This window comes from Nelumbo lutea, chromosome 3 (assembly GCF_056320005.1).
Source record: "Nelumbo lutea isolate HS-2025 chromosome 3, American lotus-T2T, whole genome shotgun sequence".
In the NCBI taxonomy this organism is placed as follows: Eukaryota; Viridiplantae; Streptophyta; class Magnoliopsida; order Proteales; family Nelumbonaceae; genus Nelumbo; species Nelumbo lutea.
Window position 1 is genome coordinate 43,422,208 of NC_142686.1, and position 22,483 is coordinate 43,444,690.

Sequence of the window (22,483 nt, forward strand, 5' to 3'; positions counted from 1 at the left end):
GGATTTTATCTGTAAAGCACTAGCAGCAAATCCCAGTGAATCCCAACCGGCGGTTTGTCTCTGACGGTCATGTCCAACCCTTTATCAACCTATTAGAATGATATGTTGGACCTTTATGGACTCTCTCTTGTAAATACTTTATCAACCCGCTATGTTCTTTCTCTTCTCTCTTCTGCTTTATTCTTTTTTTCTTTATTATCTGCACAGTTAGAGAGCCTAAGTCATTGAGCATAGCCTCTCATTGATCTTTGCACAATTAATTACAGGTTCATAACACAACATTGAAAATAAAATAACACTTGTATGATCTTTCATCTAAAAAATCTATTGGAATTGATATTTTCATTTAATTTACTGTAAAGTTATGAAAATGAATGAGAATTTACATAGAAAATTAGGAGCCAAAACCTGCGAGTCACATCTTTGGCCCCATTCCCAGCAAAAGCAACTACATATCTCAGAGACCTTATGCAGGCAGTTACTGCAGCTTCTGCTTTGTGCTCACTATCAAGAAGTGCATTGGTAGAACCAATATGCACCCACTTCCCTGTCAAGTTTTCTCCATTACAATAGACTTCTGCCCAATGCAGTGGAGGTCCTACTTTTCTTGACCCAAGTGCAGTAGAGACTCCTTGGGAAGAAACTATGGGATCTTCAATTTTAATTCTTTTCATCCTTCTCAATGAAAGAAAACCTGATGTAGTATGCAGCTCTTTTAAATCTGGGGCGGCATCACTCTCACAAATACCTTCTACAGTGGCAGAAAGAGCCATTTCCGATTGTAGCTCAAACTCTAGATCGCCTTTCCTCTTTGAGCCTTCAGCTTTTTTGGTAGGACATGATTCAATATTATCATTGCTTGCCTTTGAATCTAAAAATCCAGTTATGTCATTCAACTATTCAGGAAGGGAAATATCACTAGATCCATTGGTCTTGCATGTTTAGTTTCTTTCTGTGATTTCACATTTACCTTTATGAGAAGATTCATGGGAAATCCCTCATTTGGGCATTGTTGTGTCTAATGATAACTGAATGGGAGAGCGAGACACTGCAGCCTGATTCATCCTGGAAACCATCAATGTGGAAGAATTAAAAATCCCCATCTCCTTCCTAGTTGCATCTTGGTTTGAACAGCCAGGCATGTCAACTTCTAGTTTGAGAGAGGCCACATCCAGCACAGGCACGAACTTGAAATATATTCGCAATTGCAATTGTTGTACTTTTTTTTTGCTAAATTACAATATGTACTTCAGATTACCTTTATTTATTTATGAGTTAAAAAGAAAGTCGGCAGACAATATTCTAGATTCCCAAGTTCTAATTACTATTAAGCATGGTATTCAGGTACCACACACATATTGACATTTTTTAACAAAGCAAACCAAATTTTGAACTTTTTTAAAAACACAAAAAGAATACATGGATTATTCGGGAAACTATAATAATACAGATTTGCAGAGTTTGGGAGACTCTTTGGTATCACTTCAAATTTTCAGGTTGAATCAGTGCTCCCCAGAAAACTACTTCTCTTTTTGGTCCAGCATTGAAGGGGCTCAGCAAATGCAGTAGTATCTTGTAGTCTATGCTGCCTTTTGTGATTATATGGACGATGTGGTTGGGGTGGAACTGGCATACTTTTGAACACAAATTGGTTTGAATCCCTCTATCATAGCTCAGCATCCTGTACACACTAACATCATTAGCTGGTTTACATGGTTGAGTACAACACTGGGAAAACAACAAGCTATAATAAGTCTCAACAGATTTGCCTTGATAATCTATCATATATGGGAAGCAAGGAATAAGAAACTATTTGAGAATATCAATCCAGATCCTATGCAAGTGGTTAAACTAGCACTAAAATTCCAGCTGGAGTACCCAACAAATAGGACCATGCCACTTCATCATCAACCATTACCTCCAAATAATATTCCCTCTTTATTTACTGATGAATCTTTTGATCCAAATTCAGGTGCTGCAGGACGAGGGTTAGTCCAACATTTCAGTGAAAGATAGACCATTGCAGAAAGTGGACCTTCATGGGTTCTCACAAACTATGATGCTGAAATTTGAGCCTTGTTAAGAGGATTACAAGTGACTCTTTCTAATGGCATCACACATCTTTTGGTACATACAGATAATGCTGTCTTAGCAGAATTTGCAAATTCAGATCGAGTAACCCACTGGATTGAACTGCTACACAGATGTCATTTGAGATGACTAATAGCCTCTTTTGATTATATATATTTTGTACATATTTTAAGACAACATGACTAGGCAGCCCATCTTTTTGCTTACTTTTCATGTAAGGGGCAAATCAAGGTGCACTATAATTCCAGACAATCCCCTCATGTAACCTTTTCTATATGAATATCCTTTTCATTTTTTGCTTTAAAAAAAAAAGAAAAAAAAAACTTTGGGCAATTTTTAAAGGGATTCTCTACGCAAAACAGTTCAATACAGAGAGTGTTTTAATTGCCTCTGACTCTATGCGGGTGCTTGGAGCGCTTCAAGAGAAAGCTTCTATCCACTGGTCTTACCGATGACTTTTGCAAAAGACCAGCCTTCTGCTAAAATCTTTTAGGCCTTGCAAAACAGAAAGCACTTTAATCTTAAGACTCCTCATTGAAGCTTTTGTCAAAAAATGGCCAAAGTTTTGAATTGATGTTTTCTATACAAAATTGATCTGAACCATCATTTCAAATTTGATTAAGCTATAAGCCATCTATGAAACTTTAGTAGGTTGAGCTATATATCCAAATTGATTACGAATCATTATTTCAAATTTCTAAGGTGCGTATGTTCCTTAACCTACTTCCAAATTTGATTAACCTACTTGTTTACACATATTCCTCCATAGAAAAACAGAGCAGAATATTTAGAATTAAAATAGATGAAATGAGATATATTAGGAAGGACATGAAAACAAGGTTTATCTTCTATATCATTCCACGAAGGATATTTTTCCAACCATTAATTCCACTTTACGGGCATGTAATCAAGTCATATGTCATCTTGAACATAAAATTTCCAGGTTTAATACAATTCTTGGTACGTATCCTTCACTATAGTGCTCGAAGCCTCAAAGGGATGCTAGTGACTTTCATTGAATGAGTCAAAATATTTTCATGAAAACACAAGTAAAAAATAGGGTAAATTGTTGAAACCTCCCTTGGAGTTTGATAATTGCAATCACCTCTTGAACTTTTTGACATGGTTGCTAGTAGATTCCCTCTAAAAAAGGCATGAAAATGTCCAAAATACCCATGTAATTACTTTTAATAAAAATGTTTATTTTCCAAATTTTCTCTTCATATGATTCACTACCCCAAACCTTTCCAATCTCTTTTCTAAAATTGATTTATTTTTCAAATTTGCCTTTCATATCAAGGTAAAGCTGCGACTTTAAATTTTCTTTGTTTTGGTGTTCATAAGATTTTGTATTTTTTTCCCATAAGACCAGATTCAATAGTAGTTACATGGGTATTTTGGACATTTTATGCCTTTTTTTAAGAAGATTCTACCGGAGAGGATCTACTTGCAACTGTATTAGAAAGTTCAAGGGAGGTGATTGCAATTATTAAACTTTAGGGAAGGTTTCATCAATTTGCCCCAAAAATTATGCATATAAAAGAAAGTTTAAAACTGGAGAAGCATTAAACTTACCATATATGGATAGCTAGAGAGGAAAAATAAAAGATTGATTAAGGGAGTTACCAATGAAGTAAAGGCTCAACTGAACTGAATGAAATTTGTCCTTGGTTTGGAAAGAGAACAAATACAAATATATAAAGTGCAAAATCTTGTATTTTGTATTATTTTGTATGCGTTTTTACAGTATTTGTACTCTTTTCAAACTGAACCTAAGGTTGAGTTTGGAAGGAGTACAAATGCAAATATGTAGAGTGCAAAACCTTATATTTTGTATTATTTTGTATGCATTTATGTTGTATATACTTGCATTTGTACTGTTTCCAAGCTGAGTCTAAGGAAGTTGTGGGTTTCCATTTTTACAAAAAAAGATAAAAGTAAATGAGTCTTTCGTTCAGATCAAGTAATTCAATCATTATTAAATGGGTCCTAGATTTGAAAGTCTCTCGACCTAATTGATTGCATGCAATGATTGAAAACAAACTAGTGATTCAAATACCAAAATGGTACAAACTTTTTCATTAGCCTGTGTTTGGTTGCAGTGCAAATAAATTTATATTGATGCAAAACTATGACGGTGCAAATGATTTGAATGTAAATTCTGACCTATTTTTGTTTCAAACTTTAGCTTATTTTGTTTGACTGCAATACAAATGAAGTAAATTAAGACATAAAACAAAATAAAGTAAAAGCCGAAACAAAATTAAACAAGAATTTGTATTTTTTTTCATTTGCATTCTCATGCATTTGTACTCGTGCAAATAAAATTGCACTGCCACCAAACACAACCTTAAGCTCAGTTTGGAAAGACTATAAATACAAATACATATAAAATAACACAAAATGCAAGATTTTGCACTCTATATTTGTATTTGTACTTGATGAAGGGTGATTTGGCCCGACCTCGTAATAGGGGGACACGTGGGCGCGGCCTGACTAATAGATGACAGCTTAGCATGACCAGCCCGCAGTAGAATAATCTCGGATACCCATCTACCCTAGGCTAAAGTAACCTCGAGACAAGGTCACCTCGAAATGAGATCGCCTCGGTACAGATTGCAATAGGAACACCTCGATGCCAAGGCACTTCGACACTCAGTCCAGTTCGGGACTTAAAGGCGTCAGCTCGAGGATACCGACGTGCCACTATGAGGATCCCGAAAATCCCTCCAACGGTTCCTGGACTACACAGGATCACACCACGTAACAGCTAGCGTTATCTCCCTCGACTGATTCGGGGGGACTCGATAAACCCTATCAGTTATCCCCCATTATCGCAAAAACGGATCCTATCGTGACGATGATCCCAGAACCGATCCATAAAACCCGCGAGGACTCCATTATATAAAAGCTCCACCCCCGATGGGTCCAGGTATGCATGATTTTCCTGCTCTCAAGCTCTCTACTTTCAAAAGCAATTTTAGCTCGCTACTACCCTACTGACTTAAGCATCGGAGTGACCTCGACGGGTTAGCATCCCTAGGTTCTCTAATATCCTTGCAGGTTCAGTCCGCCGTCCGCCTAGAAACCAGATCACCTCCATCTGGGAATAGCTAGATCGCGCTACATCAGTACTCCTTCCAAATTGAGCCTTAGGCTGTGTTTGGTTGCAGCGTAAATTTATTTGCACTTGTACAAATGCATAGGAGTGCAAATGAAGAAAATGCAAATTCCCATTTAATTTTGTTTTAGATTTTAATTTATTCTAATTCATGTCTTAATTTACTTAATTTTCACTACAATAAAAAAAAATTATATTCGAAACAAAAACAGTTCAGAATTTACAATCAAACCATTTGCAGTTTTGCATCAATGCAAAATTATTTGCATTGCAACCAAACACAACATCAAGGTAAATGACAAGAGAATTAATTAAAACTTACATTATATTAATCAAGTTTGTCAACGGATCAGATTTGGTACTGGTTTGCCTTCACCTTTATCTAAGCCCTCTGGTGCTTCCACCCACACTTAACCCAGCTTGACTTAACATGGAATTTCTGAACCTACCCCAACCTTTTATGTTTTAGTCCAATACCAACCTCAATTGACCAAAGTCTTTCAATTATATTTTATAACACATTCTAAAAGCCCAAGAGAAATTAATTTAAGTTAGAATTTAGTTATGGGTTCCAATGTGTCATTGAACTGATAGTACCGATTTTTAAAAAACCGGTAACCAAAATTAAATTGAAGCTAATTGATTAACAGGTTAATCGGTTCGGTTAATTATCAGTTTTTTAGTTTTTTTTTTATTTTTGTAATATATTATAAATAAACATATAATAAAAATTATAAATATATATAAAATATTATATTATAAATATATATAATACATATATCGGTTTAATATATAAATATGTAAATATATATTTATATATCTATTTAATATATAAGTATATATATATACACGGTTTGGTTAACCACTCGTTTTTATATTGGTTAATTGAATCGAACCAATCAATTCGGTTCGGTTTTTCGATTTTTCATGATCCAACCAGCGACCGCTTTATCAACTTCGAAGTGTTGGATTGAAAATGGATGATGGATCCACCCTATCCAATCAGATATAATACGATTAAATCCATATTCGAAACCGATGTGTGTTAGTAAAAGAATGTTACAACAGTTTTTACTTTTAACCCTATTTTATATCGGATCGCATTCCAAATTCGATTCGAATCCAAATGGAAACGTATCAAATATGGATTTACCTTGCATCCGATCCGTTCGCAGCTTACGCTAAGTCGGTAACGAAATTCCCGAAAGGGAATGGAGTCAGAAGAGGCGGTTACATCGTTTAATCTCAGTCGTCCATCTAATTTCCTCGTGCCTATAAATACTTATCCCCTTCTAACTGCTTTATGGATTGCTTCCCCGCGTCCGCGTTCCGCTCAAGCGGGCTCCGCTTCTTCCCCATCTCTCCTGGTTTTTGGTCGGTGGCTATTACTGCTTTACCATAATGTCCTGGAGTTCTATGAGCCTTTCCTTTCCTCTCGAGTTTTGGCGATTATTTTCTTGATCATGCAGGATTTTGTCAGGCTTTTGAATTTCTCAGTTAATTTGACCCATCGTGGTTGCACGGAGTGCTATTTTGAGTTGGTTTGATCAGTCTTTTGTTGGATTTTTGGGAATTGTTTGTCTGTTCAACAACACCGTTTCTCTCTTTGATTCAAGACCTGTTTGATTTTGATTTTTGGATTATCTATTGGCAGTGATATGATTATTCTCCTGCAGATGTGCTTATTTGGTGAATTGTTTTAGAGGGTCCTGAGATGGATGGGTTTGCATTAGACTAGAGTTGGATTCTTCTCTGATTTAGCGATCTTTAAATTTGTATTGAGGATTAGTTTTGGTTCTCTCTGATTTAGCGGTTTTTAAATCAGCGTTGAATCTTGTGGTGGTTTTCTTGTTCATCAGGTAGATTGAGTATTCCTTGGCTGCATATATTGGGTGATGGATCATCAATTTGACGAAGAATAAGTTCTCCTCATCTTTTAGCCTTTTCTGTTCCTGAATTTCTCAAGTGTTCTTTTTTTTATACGGATACATACATGCAAGTTTGTCATGAATTTACAGGATTCAGAAGGTCAATTTGAACTGGACATGTCTATTTAGATGCTTATTTCATAAGGGGGTGTTTCTCGGCTATACAAGTTCATATTTAAGTTTATAAGCATGATGATAATTCAGAAGTTCTACATAGGATCCTAATCCAGTTATCATTCTTTTTTAGGGCGATGTGAATTGGGTACCGGGATTGTTGAGGTTGGATAGAGGTTTGAAGATTTTGTTACACCACTTCCTTTTTTGTAATTAGTGGATTTAACTGTAAGCAATCATGCAGTCGTTTATTCATGTCCCTAGTACCTTCTGCCGTAAAGTTTGTATAAGCTACATTTTGATCCTACAGATTGGCATGCTATTCTTTTTTCATTCACTTTAGTTAATCTTTTATGATTTTAGTTCATTTGGTGGGAGGTTGAATCGGAGGTTGTATTTCCTGTGCAATACAGTGGGGATATGAACAAAGCCTTTGTTGTGGATGTTCTCTTTGGTTTCTCACAAAAGAATTTCTGTGACCGATCAAAAAAAAAAAATTTATGTGCTTACCAATTAAAAATTTTTCTCTATTGAGGGGCTAGAATATTATCTTTTCAATGTATTTTTGGTTTCTTATGCTTAGGTTGTTTGTGACTTTTTATAAAGAAAAAAGGATTGACAACCCAATAGTAACAAATTTATGCATTTAATGAGGTTTCATAAGAACAACTATGTAATGCTAGAGCTTTAAGGAGCATGCGAAGTGCTTTGGGTCTGTGATTTTCAGATCTTGTGTTTGTGAGGAGCTTTTGTCATCCAGATTTTTATTTTCTGAAGCCTTTCTAATTGGCATTAATTATTTATTAAAAGATAGCTCAATATGTAATTGGATTGGGTTTATATTATTGAATCTAATTGGATACTAGTTTGATGTCCTAACCATTTGATTTTTTTTTTCTTTGTTGTTTAAGACAGGTCTGTCCCTGTAATAGAACTTCTAGTTTTCATCTATACTTTCCACCTTTTATCCTCTTCATATCTGATGGATCATTTTGTACATTGAATGGACTATGGTGAAGTCTGTCTTGAACATTCAGGACTTGGATTGGCAGTTATTTTTTAGCGAAATTTAACAAGGTTTTATTGGGAATACCATAGAATCCTAGTTAATGAGAAAATGTCATAACTCATTGTGAATGGTCTTGGTTGGCTTTCAGTTGCTGTTCCCGTCCCTTATTTGAGGAACTATTTTTGGTGTTCTCACTGTTGGAGACTTTGAATTGCAACTTAATCTTACAATAAATCAATTGGCTAGAGGCCTATGAAAATGCGTTTTTTTGTGACATCAGAAGTTTTAAGATGCAATATTTGTGATCTTCATGTAATAATGAAGAGTATACAGATGATAGCTATTGCAGAAGAAGGTTTTCATGGCTATACAGATCTCTAATTGGTATGAGGGTCTTTCAGTGGCTATATGATTCATCAAATTTTCAGGGCTATACATAAGAGGGTTTTCGTTGCTATACAGATAATGACTATTGCAAAAGAGGGTTTTCATGGCTTATACAGATTATGACTATTTGCAAAAGAGGGTTTTCGTGGCTTATACATATAATGATTATAGCTGAAAATGGCTTTTGTGGATATACAGATAATGGCCATGAAAGAGGAGGGTTTTCATGGCTGTATATATCTCTTACTAAATTGGCAACATGACTTTGGGTCCTTCCACAGTGCATAAGACTTCTTGATGCCAAGTGTAAGTTCTTGGTAGTTGTTGCATCTTAGTTCTGTTTTCTTTGGATTAAATGGTTCTGATGGAGAGATTCTTTCAAGATGTTGAAACTTGTTAGTACTTATGGTTTATGAGTTTTGTGGAAGATTTTAGCTTTTATTGGTACATTATAATTTATGGTTCCAATCTATTGTGTAGAGGCTTTAATTCTAGTTTGGCCTTTTCAGCCTCTCCTCTTCCATTCGCCTTTAGAAATTGGTACATGTATTAGGTAGATTATAATTTCCATTATCTTGTCATTCATGGGCTTTTTAAAGTTCCTGCAATGTTCATGTGTTGCTGGATTGTGATTGCATTAGGACTCAGTCAGCCTATGGCATATTTTAGGTGATTTGATCCATGTTGGTTCATGAATCTGCTGCCTTGCTTGGATTCGATTTGATCTGTCATTTTGGGGTTTTGACAACTTGTTTTTTTTTTTGTTATTTCTTTGGAAGATTGACTCAAGAGATTCCTGGTTTTATTTGGACGAGAGATGGAATGGTATCTGTTCTAAAACTCATGAGTGTGGGTTCTTCTTTTATTATGTACAATTCATGAGCTTTTAGTCCTAGTTTTATTCTTCTTAGGCAGTGCTTTGAATAATCATTTTGGTTTTGTTGTTCTGCAGGGATATTGGGAATTTCTCTATTTATGCTTTGGTCTATCTTACAAATATTGATCAAGAGATCCTGTTATTAGAAAATATCTGTGCTCAAAATGAGTTTATCATTCCCCCCCCGTATATTCTCCTTGGCCCTTCAATTTCCTGATGACTGGTTCCATGGGAATGTTTATGTTGTGGGCTTTTTTTTAATAGTAAAATAAGATTGATTAAAAGAAAAAGGAAAGAACATGATAAGGTGACAAGAAATCGCCCAAAAGAGAGAGTAAAACCACTCAATAACAAAAACTCACCTCTACTCGTACTAATAAAATATCCAACACACCCACAATCTTCAACAACCTTATCTACCCTCAATCTTCAACTCCAACCTTTCACTCACCTGACATACAGTGGCTTCCCAAAATCATTAACCCCTATCCATCTCTCATACAACTAAGACACCCTACTGATGAAAACTAGACTCCATATTGGTTCCACTCGTATTTGTGTCCACTAGGTGTCCTGCTTTATTGGATCGATTAGAATCCAACACAATTCTTCTCTTATTAAGCTTCTTATGTTGTTGTGGATTATAAAGCCATTTGAAATTTGACATGAGAGATTGGAGTTCCCATCAAATCTCAGCACTCGTTTTGTGCTGATTCTCATTTAATAAATCAACATCAAATTATTGAATAGCCATGTTTGGTCCTTCGGGAAAGTGCCATTAAATTGAGTTTTTCCATTCTCATACGATTCTCACTTGGTTTATCATATAGTTCTCCTAATTACTACTTTACATACTCATGGTATTGAAGTGATGAAAGGTGACTTGCCTTGAAGGACAAGTAAACAAGATGTAAAAGTCATCCATACTTTGGATATCTTTAGAGTATGCTTATTCTGACCAAGTTTTTACTGAAAAAGAACCTACTTCCATGATATAAAAACTAGCCTTTGTACTAGAGTTGTAAACAGATGATGGAGAATTGTAATTGGATATATGAAAATGTGGAAACATGTTTCTCTCATGACATGAAGATTGATTTCTGTTGGACATAGGAATATGGATATCTTCACCTTGGCATCCCTAGCTCTATTAGTTATATTTTAACGAAGATGAACTAAATTAATTTGGCAATTATTTTTCAATGGTGTGTCTTTGAACTTTTGGCTATGTACTAATCCGATGTGTTATATAAGAACTATGCTTTGCAAGTATATCGTGTTGTTTTAGGTGAATTACCTTGTTCTTGTCAGTATAAAAAGGCCATTAATCAATTTTTTCCTGACTATTTGTGGTTTTGATAAGGTTGGACTGAATGCAGACCTAAGTTATTGAATTTTGGTATGAAGTGGCTCCTCCTGGACTGAAACCTGTATTCTCATGATTTGTTAGACCAAGAATTTACTATCATGATTCGTAATTCTCATCTGGGACAATGTAGTTATTATAGTTATATAAAATAGGGCAACATAGTCATGGAAAAGCTCTAGATGGACATGTTATCGGAGGAGAAGTCTTGCTGCGCTCTGTCCTGATTTCAAATGCAATGCAAAATTAACATTGTCATTTCACTCTGTCCAATTTCAAGGAAAGTTATTGTATGGGATGAAAATGATGTGGTTATTAAGCAATTGCATTGCTTGACCAACCTAGTCATTCTTCCACAGCTTGTTCACTTGCAATCAGTCTCACCATCTAATCTCAATCTCAATGGTCCAAGTGAATAAATACTAGAAGGCAATGGCTTTCAACTCCCTTGTTGTGTTGCACTTGTCTTTAGTTAGTTTTGGGAATCTCTTTTGATCAGGATTATTAGTTATTTTCATGATTGCATCAAAATAAGGACCTTTACTCCATCCATTTTTATCGACCGCAGAAGGGTTATTGTTTTATAGATGATATGGTGAGTTGGTACATGGGTATTGAGAGTGCTGATATAGATGAATAAATTCTTTTCATTATATTGTATCATCATCAAGACATGTTCTATTTATGTTTTGATAGGCAGTGGAATAAGTATTGCTCTGCACATTTGTGGAGTTGCATGGTTTCTGAGGATTCTCCGATATAGTAGACTTTTAGTTTGTGGAATTTTTTTACTAATTTGATCTTAAGTCAGTTTGAAGTTTAGTCTTGATTTCTCTTGGATTAAGAGGGTTTAACATCAGTGTTGGATCCTTGAGTTGGGTTGCCTGCTATTGATTGAGATTTCTGGAAGAATTTACTGGTTTAGTATTTCGGATTCAGAAAGTTGATTTGAATTTGACATGTGTTATAGATGTTTTATTCATAAGGTTTTCTCATGTCTATTCGGGGATCTTTCAAGTTTAATGCATAATAGATGTGAAAATTTACATAGTATCTCAAACTATTTATTGATTTTTCTGGTGGAATGGACAATTTTTGGTACAAGACCTTTCAGGTTGATTAGAGGTTTTGAAGTACATTTTTTGTCATTTTCTTTTTGTTACTTGGATCAACTTTAATGATAATGAAGACTATACAGATAATGACTATTGTAGAAGGGGGTTTATATGGCTACACGAATCTCTAACTAATTGATACAATGATCTTCGGGTATTCTTCCATTCATCGAATTTTCATGGCTATACAGAAGAGGGTTTTCATGGGTATACAGATACTGATATTGCAGAAGATTTTTGTGGCTACAGAGATGATGATTATTACAGAAGAGAGTTTTCGTGGTTATACAGATCCTTAACTAAATTGGTATTATGATCCTTGGGTGATTCCTCCATTCATCAATTTTGCAGGTTCGGTCGTCCTTGCTGCTGATGTTTTGTGCTGAAAGTCTCTATACAGATAATGACTATTGCAGAAGAGGGTTTTCATGGTTTTACAGATTGTTTTGTGTTGGTAGAGAATTTAAATGCAATTGGCAGACATTTATTCAAACCATGCCTCTCAAGTGTGTTATTTCATTTTTGAGACTGGATGGATATATAAAGTTGGATTTTATTTGACATTTCTGCTTTGATAAGTCATACTACTTGAGGCAGTTTACTTGAACATACAGATTCTAGCATTTTTGTTTTTTTTTTTCTGTATTATTGATTATAATTGTTTTATAGGATATCAGTATGTTGTTTAATTGTTTTATAGGAAAGTGCAGAAGTCTTCTTGATGCCAAGAGCTGGTTCTTGGTAGTTGCTTCTTCTTAGTGCTGTTTACATTGGATTAAAATGATTCTAATGGATGCCTCTAAATGGTGGAGATTCATTAAATGTGATGTAGAAACTCATTCATACTCCTCATGCTTTCTATCATTTTTGTTGGATTTTTTCTGCTTTTGCTGGTCACATTATCGCTTGTGGTTCCAGTTTGTTCTGCAAAGGTTTAACTTTGACTCTAGTTTGGATCTTTCAGTTCCTTCCATGTTCATGTATTGCTGGGTTGGGGTTGTATCAGAACTCCAACTTGTGCCATATCTTAGTTGATTTGGTCCATTTTGATTCATTAATCTTCCATTTGCTTGGATTTGATTCGATATGTCATTTGGTGGCTTTGAAAATTTGCCTAATTATTTTTTTTTGTCTTAGATTGAATCAAGACATGGTTTTAATTTTGACATGAGATAGACTGGTTCTAAAACTGATGATGTCGAGGCTGGTTTCCTAAGGTCCTGATTGTGGGGGACTTCCATGTCTTATGAGTATTGATTCTTCTCTTATTATATACAATTCATGAGTCAGCATTTGGTCCTAGTTATGGTATCATTTTATTGGTCAGTTTTGTATCAGCTTTGAATAACTGTTTTGGTTTTGTTGTTCTACAGGGATACTTGGGAATTTCTATTTTTATGCTTTAATCTTTTTTGGCATAAGGTGGCTGCTCACAGACGTGAAACATGCATTCTCATGCTTGTCAGCCCAAGATTTTACTATCATGATTGGTAATTCTCATCAAGGGCAATGTAGTTATGATAGGATATAAAGTAGTCAAAGTGGTCAAATAGTCATGGAAAAGCTATAATTCCACATGTTATCAGAGAAGTCTTGCAGCCCTCTGTCATATTTGCATGCTGTCCAATTGCAAAGGAAGTTCTTGTATGTGATGAACTTGACACGGCTTATATATGCCTAATTCATAAGGTGGTTCTCATGGCTGTTCAGATTCCTATTTAAATTTTATGCATGATGATTGAGAACTACATACATATAAATCCATTAGTTGACTTTTCAGACGGAGTGGGTTTTTTTTCTGGGCACAAGACATTTCAGGTTTGTTGGAGGTTTTGGAGTATTTTTTCCAATTAAAGTGGATTTAATTTGAAGCAATCACAGTCATTGCAGTAAATTGGGTGGTAAGGATTGGCTATTATCTGAGTGTCTGCTTGTCTGAGCCCTCTAGTTATATCTTTGGTTTATTCCTGAACTTGTTCAGAAGGTTTATTTGATCTGGACATGGATATATAGATGCTAGATGCAAAAGTGGGTTTTTGTAGCTTCAGATTCTATTAAGTTTTGTGCATGATAATTCAGAATTTCCATATGGTACCTCAAGTCTGTTTACCTACTCAGTAGGTTATAGTGGTCTGTTGTAGATTATGTAGGATGCAGAAGGTTTACTTGACCCATTGAGCACAAAAAAGACTATACAGATAGTGGTATTGGAGAAGAGTGCTTTTACGGCCTTACAGATATCTAATTAAATTGTTATCATGATCTTTGTGTGGTTCTTTTAGCCTCTTATTCATCAAATTTTCAGGTTGGTTATCACTATTTCAAGATTTTTAATGGATTTGTACAGACTTATATTTGACATGGTTGTTAAATTAGCCTAATCACTAGGATGGTCTAATCTGATGAATAAGGGGACTGTAAGGTGGTTTTGAGCTGGCTAGAGGACAAAAATGCGGGTCCCTGGATGCTTCAACAGCGGATCAAAGAATCCATTACATTTCCATCTAATCTGAACTGCTTGTTCAGATGGACACCTTGACCAACTACCTCAATATCTGATCTTTGGCTTAAGACTTACTTGACTAGGTAATGATTTTATGGGGCATTCTTGGTCTAGGCACAAATGTAAATCTGAGTTAATACTAACAGATTTCATTGAATCGTCAGTTTAATGCTTCTTGTACGGTTTCCTTGTAAGCTTCTGGATATAGAGTTCTGAATTAATACAAATTTATCGTTATTCAGGATAATGTAATTATTGTGGCATATAAAGTTAGACCAAAGTAATCATAGAATATCTCTTCTAGATGCATACTTTATTGGAGGAAATATCTTGTATCAGCTCTATCCCGACAGCCACTTGGAAGCAACTTAAGCCTCATAATTGCATGTTGTCCAGGTACAATAGAAGTTCTTATATGGAATGAAAAGTGACGTGGCTATCTAATCTCAGTTGTCCATCCATTCATCCTCTGCCTATTCACTTGCCAGTCAGTTTCACTACCTATTCTCAATATTTCCAAGTGCAACAAAATTCTAGGAAGGCAATGGCTTGCAACCCTTTTACTGTGGGTTTGATCCATCTTTTGTCAGTTTTGAACTCAAGAGAGGTTCTTGTTCCTTTTTGATTGGCAGCAGAAAATTATTATTACTCTACATATACAATGAGATGGTACATGGTCTTTTACTTTTGAGAATGTTGATATTTCTCTTCTCATTTTGATTACGAGTGTATTGATTACTGCTCTGTAGATCTGATGAGTCAGTACTTGGTTTTTGAGGGTGATGAGATATCAGTGTTTTCCCTATGTATTTAGTTTGGATTACTCTCTAGTATAATGATCTTCAAGCTAGTGTTGGGACTTGTTTTGATTTCTTCTTCTTTAGCAGCTTTTAAATCAGCATTACATCTCTGAATTGGTTTGCTTATTATTCCAGGAGATTTGTGGATACTTTTTCTGTTTATCCCTTGTTCTTATTCTTATCTTCTTTTCTTTCCTGAAATTATCCACTCATGGTGCTATTGAGTTTAGTCATGTTTTGTACATGATTGAGAAGATCTGGGGTTTTTGAATCCATTTATCAAAGTTGTCAGTGGACTGGGCAAATTTGGTAGAGTGTGTGTTGGTTTGGTGACATTCTGAGTTGTTTTTTTTTTTTTGTACAATTTGCCTTTTGCTAATTTTAGCAGATTTAAGTTCCACCAATCTCTATCATTTATTTGTGTTTGTAGATTGGATATTGAGTTTCTGCAATCTTCTTGTCTGCTGGTTAAACATCTGTGGTTACAGTTTTTGTTGGAGGGAGGTTGAATTTGAGCTTGATGTTTGTAGCATCAATGATCATCTTTTCCTGTTACCGATACTATCTTATATTATTTTATGTAACTATTCCCAATTTTCCCATCTGAGGGTGCTCAGATGGTTGGGTTTGCATTAGACTTCTCTTTGGATTCTTATCTGATTTAAAGAAATTTTAATCAGTTTTCGATGTCACTTCCTAAATTTATTAATGCTTTATTCCTTTATGTGGGGATTGTACATTTTTCAGGATTCCTACGTTGATTTAAACTATAGATGGATATAATGAATAAGTGAGTTCTTGTGGCCATTCAGATTCCTATTTAAGTCCTGTCTGATTGGGTGTCACATTGTTTTTAAACTTGCATGGAGCTTGCTATCTTGTATCAAATATTTATGAAAAAATGATATATAGAGGTTGAATAAAAAAGGAAGTATTATTATCTTATTTCCTTATTCCCATATGAATTGGCTTGTCTTTATTCTTGGTGTGGCAATTATTTTTATTGGTAATTGTCTTCTTCTTTAATATATTGCTAGTGTTACATACAAAGGTGTCCCCATGGAAGGTTGCCTCAGCAAGCAACCCAAATATATCTTTTGTATTGACTAAAACTAGAAGCTAGATTCCCCATTAGTCAACCCCAAATACAATCGAGTATTTTTTTCACCCCTTGTTTGTGGCTAATGCATCTGCTGAAGTTTTCATTTCTTGCTGTAGAATTAAGACGCCATTATGTGGCCTATATATACGAAAGAAGGGAATGGATACGAAGGGACGGAAATAGTAAATATACAGGTGGGTTAGTCGCAAAGGAAATAAAAAAAATGTTGAAAGAGCAATCCTTATTCTGGTCACAATTTACATGTTAGAGAGGAGTGATGCTTTATTCCTGCATTAATAGAATAGAGATCCATTCCCTTGTTTCTTATATGCTTTATGTTCTACATAAAGAATTTATGATTTCTTTAATCTACTTCTTTTGTTGAGTTGTGCCTTGAATTCCAGTTTGCAGCCTGCTCCATGATTCAACTCATAGCTTGTGGGGAAGAACTCAAATGAAAATTTTCATTAAGGTCCGTGGTAGATTCCAATCCGCTTTGTATATGGGTCCTATATATTATGTAGTTTTTTGTTTTTTGGCAGTGGATTTACTTTGCATCTGCCACACTGAGATCTTTGGGTTTGAGATGTTATTCAACTCTGTGCTCCAACTTTTATCTAGTGGATTTCTACCTTCTCCTCCGTGGACGTAGGCCAAAGGCCGAACCACGTAAACTTGTGTGTTGTGTTATATATAAATTCTCATCATCTTGTTTTTGCTTTGTTTTGTGCCATCACGAATCATCATACCAGCTGTCACGCTCAATTAATGCAAGCCGGACCACCCCTTGAGAAGCTTTAGTAAAATGCTTAATTAATTGGCAACACAATGTAGATTTTGTTCTGCTCCGTTTGCGGTGTAAATCTAATATGGATACAAATTTTGCACTTGATTCAGCATTTGTTCATAACTGGATCTAATATCAATTAGGACCACTTATTGATTCAGCATAAAAAGTCATATTTTTACAAAATAACTAAAATAAGATTACTTTTTCAGAAAAATATCAAAAAAAGGGCAGGAATACTGTTCATCTTCTCTGCCTCTTCATGCGAAGAAATGTCTGTGATGGTTCCACTCTACTTTTCCATGTTGGTGGCGTATGGTTCGGTGAAGTAGTGGAAGATATTTACGCCGGAGGAATGCTCCGGCATCAATCGGTTGGTTGTCATGTTTGCTGTTCCGGTGCTATCATTCCACTTCATATCTCAGAACAACCCACAACAGATGGGCACCGAGTTCATACTGGCCGATACTGTTTCTAAGATCTTGGTGCTTGTTTTGCTCTCCCTCGGCCAGGAGGATTAGATTGCTTAATCACTCTCTACGTACCAAGTCAGAAGTTTCGCCACATTCAGTAAACACTCCAGCCCCACCTCGCGAGTTCAACCATAGCAACAATGAGCTTTCTGCAATGCCGATTTGGCATTCGGCTACCGGTCGGCAGCCAGCCCCCGGCTATCCGGGTATGCCGCATCATCCGACGCCTACTCCCTCTAGCCAACGCCACGCACATCGAATTTCAATGTATTGGATACAACGACGGTGACAACATTAAATACACCGACGTGGATCAGATCTCCCGCAGTTGGGAGAGTTTTCCGGCAGACGTCGCCAGCATTCTCCGGCATGAAAATGGTGTGGGAGTCACTGGGGAAGGGTCAAGTTCGGGGGGACAAACAAGGGTGCAAAGATGTTGAACTCTGAGGTACGTGGTAGAGTAGGCAGGTCTGCTCTGTCGTATGAATAGAGAGGCAGCTCAGCTCCGATCAACACCATCAACTCGGCTGCGCTACAAGCCTACAACTACTATGACGCCACCCTGTCGGCCAGACCCACCTTCCGGCGGCCTAACTCGTTCATCTGCATCAGATGTTGTTGGGCGGTCCAGCAATGAATGCCGGCAAGTAGGGAACGACGAGTGTGACACCAGCCATGTGTCTATGCACTTGACGTGGAACCCATGACTGCATTTAGGCAAGATGCATATCTTATCACCGTCCACAAACTCTCCCAGACAAATTGGGCACTCGGTGGGCTGAATACTCTTCCCCGATCCCGATCCATACACTGCTACCGGAATCTGGCGCGATGCTTTCTTCTTAAGCCTAATTGCAGCTAAACGTGCAACTCGGCAAAAGAATTGGGGTTTGAGGATAATTTCCTTTATTACGAACCGATTGATGCCGGAGCATTGCTCCGGTGTAAATATCTTCCACCACTTCACCAAACCATATGCAGTGGAACCATCGCACACATTTTTTCGCATGAATACAGAGGCAGAGAAGACGATGAACAGTATTTTTGTCTTTTTTTAATATTTTTCTAAAAATGTTATTTTATTTTAATAATTTTATAAAAATATTAGTTTTTATTGATATTCAGGGCAAAAAGTTGCCCTTGCAAATAACCCAATTGATGCAAAATTTGCATCACCTTCTCCTATTTTATTTCGGGCAAATAAATAATCAGAGTTACGTATTATGCAAGGGGAGATGTTCTTAATGCATAGAGGTATCAGGTAGTGTTTGGTGGGTATGTGTCAATAGAGTTGTGGGTACGAGATCCAGAGCCGTCTCCCGTACTACTGATAAAAGTTCTGCCGCACAAAGCTCTAATAGAAGTATAGAACAAGTCACAACTCTTTATTAAATACCGCATTTCGTTGAGAAAGAGAAGGTAAATAACTTTTGAATAAATCTGGCAGCTGGTGAAATAGGTAGAGGCTAAGGCCGTTAAAGAATTGATTGGATGTACACCAACCACAACTTAAGTTCCAACGAGATATGCATGGCTTATAAATTATGAAAGCACAATGGACCGCAATGATCCAAAAGAAGACTTTCATCGATAGCACAAGCTGATAAGGTAACTGGAATTAGCAAAATTACGTAATAATAGTATTATTTATAATTTTATGAATTATAAAATTTAATAAATAAGTAATATTGAAATAACTAAATTTTAAAATTATAAATAATTAATTTTAAATTTTTAGATATTAAATAATTAATAATTAAATCATATTTTAAATATTATTTAAAAACAAGGGAAATTGTCTAAAACTCATCATGAGTTTTCAACATTTCTTTTAAACTCATCACAATTTTTCAAAGTGTCTAAAACTCACCATGACAGTAAGTTTTTTTTTTTTTTTTTTGCATTTTTAGTGTTTTGTTATAATTTTCAATGTTTTTTATAATTTTTATTTTTACAATCTATAAATTTTCCTGTATTTTTTTGTTATTAATTTCTGTGTTTTTCTATAATTTCTAGTGTCTTTTCTACGATTTTTTTTCTGATTTTGTTTTTCAATTTCTATAGTTTCTATAATTTGAAAATAATTTTTATTTTATTTGCAATTTCTTTAATTTTTTATATTTTTGTAATTTTTATTATTTTTTATATTTTTTGTAATTTCTATGTTTTTATGTATTTTACATTTGAGATTATTTTTTGAACTTTTTCCTTTTTTCATGTCCAAAATATTAAAATGGTAATATATTAACACCCATTAATTTATTTTGCATATATTTTATATTTTTCTATGAAGGTTAAAATGGTAATATATTAACACCCGTTAATTTGTTTAACGTCAAGTTAGTGACATAATGAGTTTTAGACATTTTGAAAAGTTGTGGTGAGTTTAAGAGAAATGGTGAAAACTCATGGTGAGTTTTAGAAAATTTCCCTAAAAATAAATCAGATAGATTAAATAAAGAAATTATGTAATAATCTTAAATATTTTATAAAAAACACAAAATAATTATAATAGATTTAATATTATTTGATAATAATAATATAATATATAAACAATTTAAATATTATTGAAATAATAAAAAATATATTAAATAATTTAGAGGTATTGAACCTTTCAAATAACAAAAATAAGTAATAACTTTCAAAAAAAGTTTTTAGTAGATATTAAAAAATAGAATAATAATTGCAATTATTAATGTACTAATAATAAAAACATTATTTAACTTATATCAATTAATAATGGACCACAATGAGCCAAAAGAAGAGTTTCATTGATAGCACAAGCTATAAGGCAACTGGAATTAGCAAATGTTGAATTTTAATCTCATTAGAGATTAAATCCAGTGGAGCTTGATTGATTAATTACATGAAACAAAAACACACCTACACATATATCTTGGAAAATAGTTTTTTTTATATTAGAACTAGTTTTCAACTTGTCACACATTGAAAAATTACTAAACATTTTGAGTTTTTAAATAGGATTTTGTTTACATTCCTTATAAGAGGATAGTATGGAGGCTTGTGTGTGTGTGTGCAGCACACTGAAGCGCTTAGAGGCGCACTTTGCTCGCACTTCGTACGCACCCGCATGGCTCACGTAAAGGGGCTTTGACTTTTGGTGTGAGGCTAACCGTTGATGTTTCAATGGTCACGATTTGATCGAGTGTGATTAAGAAGCATTATTTAAATTTAACACTTAACAATCATTAACTATTAACTACCTTTTAACACTCACAAGGTTTGAAATTGTAACTGTTCAAAGAGCCTTTTCTAAATCAGCACCTTCCTCTTTTCTATGACTCTTTAGAAATTATATAAGGAGTGTGAATTAAGCAAATGAACACAAGTTTTCGAAAATCATTCTTGTCTCTCTCAGTTTGATCTACTATTGTCTCACAGAACATTTCTTCGAAGACTATTTCACTTTGCTAGTTGTAGATTTTTGCCCAATGATTTGTTGTATCCTATGAATGAATTTGCCTATATCCCAACAACAAACTCAGTAAAACTAAAGTGGGGCAAATAGCATTCTAAATATAGTGTCTTTATACATGCCTTAGAGCTTCTCCTCCAAGTTTCTATGACCCAAATTTCCAACAACAAATACAGATTTCCCTGCCAAAATGAAATCCATAATCCCTACTAGGAACGTAACTGATTTTCCACGTCAAGCAATTCTTCCATACACATTTCTTGCATAGGATAATGGTGGAATTGTGGTGATGGGATGCAGAGCCCTTTGTCCTACAATAGAAATCAGTATCATCCAAAATGGCATATATAGGAAGTCCATGCTCACAAAAATTAAAAAAAAAAAAAAAAGTGGAGATAAAAAATCTCAAAGAACAATATACTCTATAATTAAAATTCCAAGTAGCATGGGAGGTAACCTGTGTTTGGTTTGAAGAAAAAGTAGGGAAAGAAAGGGAAAGGTGAGGAAACCGATACAAAGTTTGTATAAATTCCCCTACCTTTCCCTTTTCTTTCCCGTCCTTTTCCTTCAAATGAAACATAGTTAAAGAGTAAGAAAGTACCCCAATTTGTGCCATGGATAAATGGTACGAACTTTTGATGTTGTATAATATCCCGAACAAATATACTTTTAACCAATAAAACAAATATATTGAAAATAAGTTGTATGAAACTTGAACCAATGGCTCTAGTATTTCAGCACATTGTCTTGGCGATTGACATTATGTAACTTCATGAAATATTCTTTTAAATATTTCTAACTCCTAACCCTTCTGATATTCTGCAAGACCATTTTGTCCTTTTAGCTTAGCTTAGCTTTTCTAAGGGGCAAAGTGATGGAACCTATGAGCTCGAGGAGGGGAGGGGAGGGGGTGTTCTTTTGTAATGAAAAACGAAAAGTTGAGGGATCTTTGTAATTTAAGTTTTATACTTGAGTGCATGGTTGAGGTTCAGTGTTATGAACCTATGGTCAAACCAAATGGTCAGACTAGTTGACCTATCACCAAGCAAGATTTTTGGGTCCATTTAATTCATGAGTCGCTTGTGAAAAAGTGATGGTTCAGCCAATGATTCGATGACCTGCTGTTTTTATCTATTTTTCATCATTAATAATGATAATAACATTTTTCATTTATCACACTTACTTTTTTCTAGTATGATGAAGACAAAATATTATAGACGTGTCCAATTTTTTATAATTCTTTTGTAATTTTTATTTTTTTCAAATTTTATATATTTTTATTTTTTTATCAAAGGTCGACCCATTTGACCTAGATGGTTGAACTCTTAATTTGTCATCCTAACAAAAAAGTGGTTCCATTTTCAGGTTAGTTTT

At 34.9% G+C, this 22,483-nt stretch overlaps 1 protein-coding gene across 10 annotated transcripts; it reads left to right on the forward strand.

Moving 5' to 3' along the window:
• The first annotated feature begins 6,515 nt into the window (after positions 1-6,515).
• LOC148864553 (uncharacterized) lies at positions 6,516-17,677 on the forward strand. Of its 10 annotated transcripts, none has more exons than XR_016110778.1 (7): positions 7,006-7,430; positions 13,146-13,258; positions 13,382-13,498; positions 14,908-15,180; positions 16,059-16,101; positions 16,530-16,607; positions 16,818-17,146. XR_016110778.1 is itself a non-coding variant. In XM_088981102.1 (5 exons), the coding sequence occupies exons 1-5, from the start codon at positions 13,255-13,257 to the stop codon at positions 17,530-17,532; spliced, it is 387 nt and encodes a 128-aa protein (XP_088837228.1). In that variant the 5' UTR covers positions 12,227-13,254; the 3' UTR covers positions 17,533-17,677. The 10 variants fall into 10 exon arrangements, 2 of the variants coding, with proteins under 2 accessions (XP_088837228.1, XP_088837229.1); XR_016110774.1 differs by lacking the exon at positions 7,006-7,430 and adding an exon at positions 8,817-8,956; XR_016110773.1 differs by lacking the exons at positions 7,006-7,430; positions 16,059-16,101 and adding exons at positions 8,833-8,956; positions 12,258-12,359 and having other exon boundaries at positions 13,382-13,697.
• Positions 17,678-22,483: the final 4,806 nt, after the last annotated feature.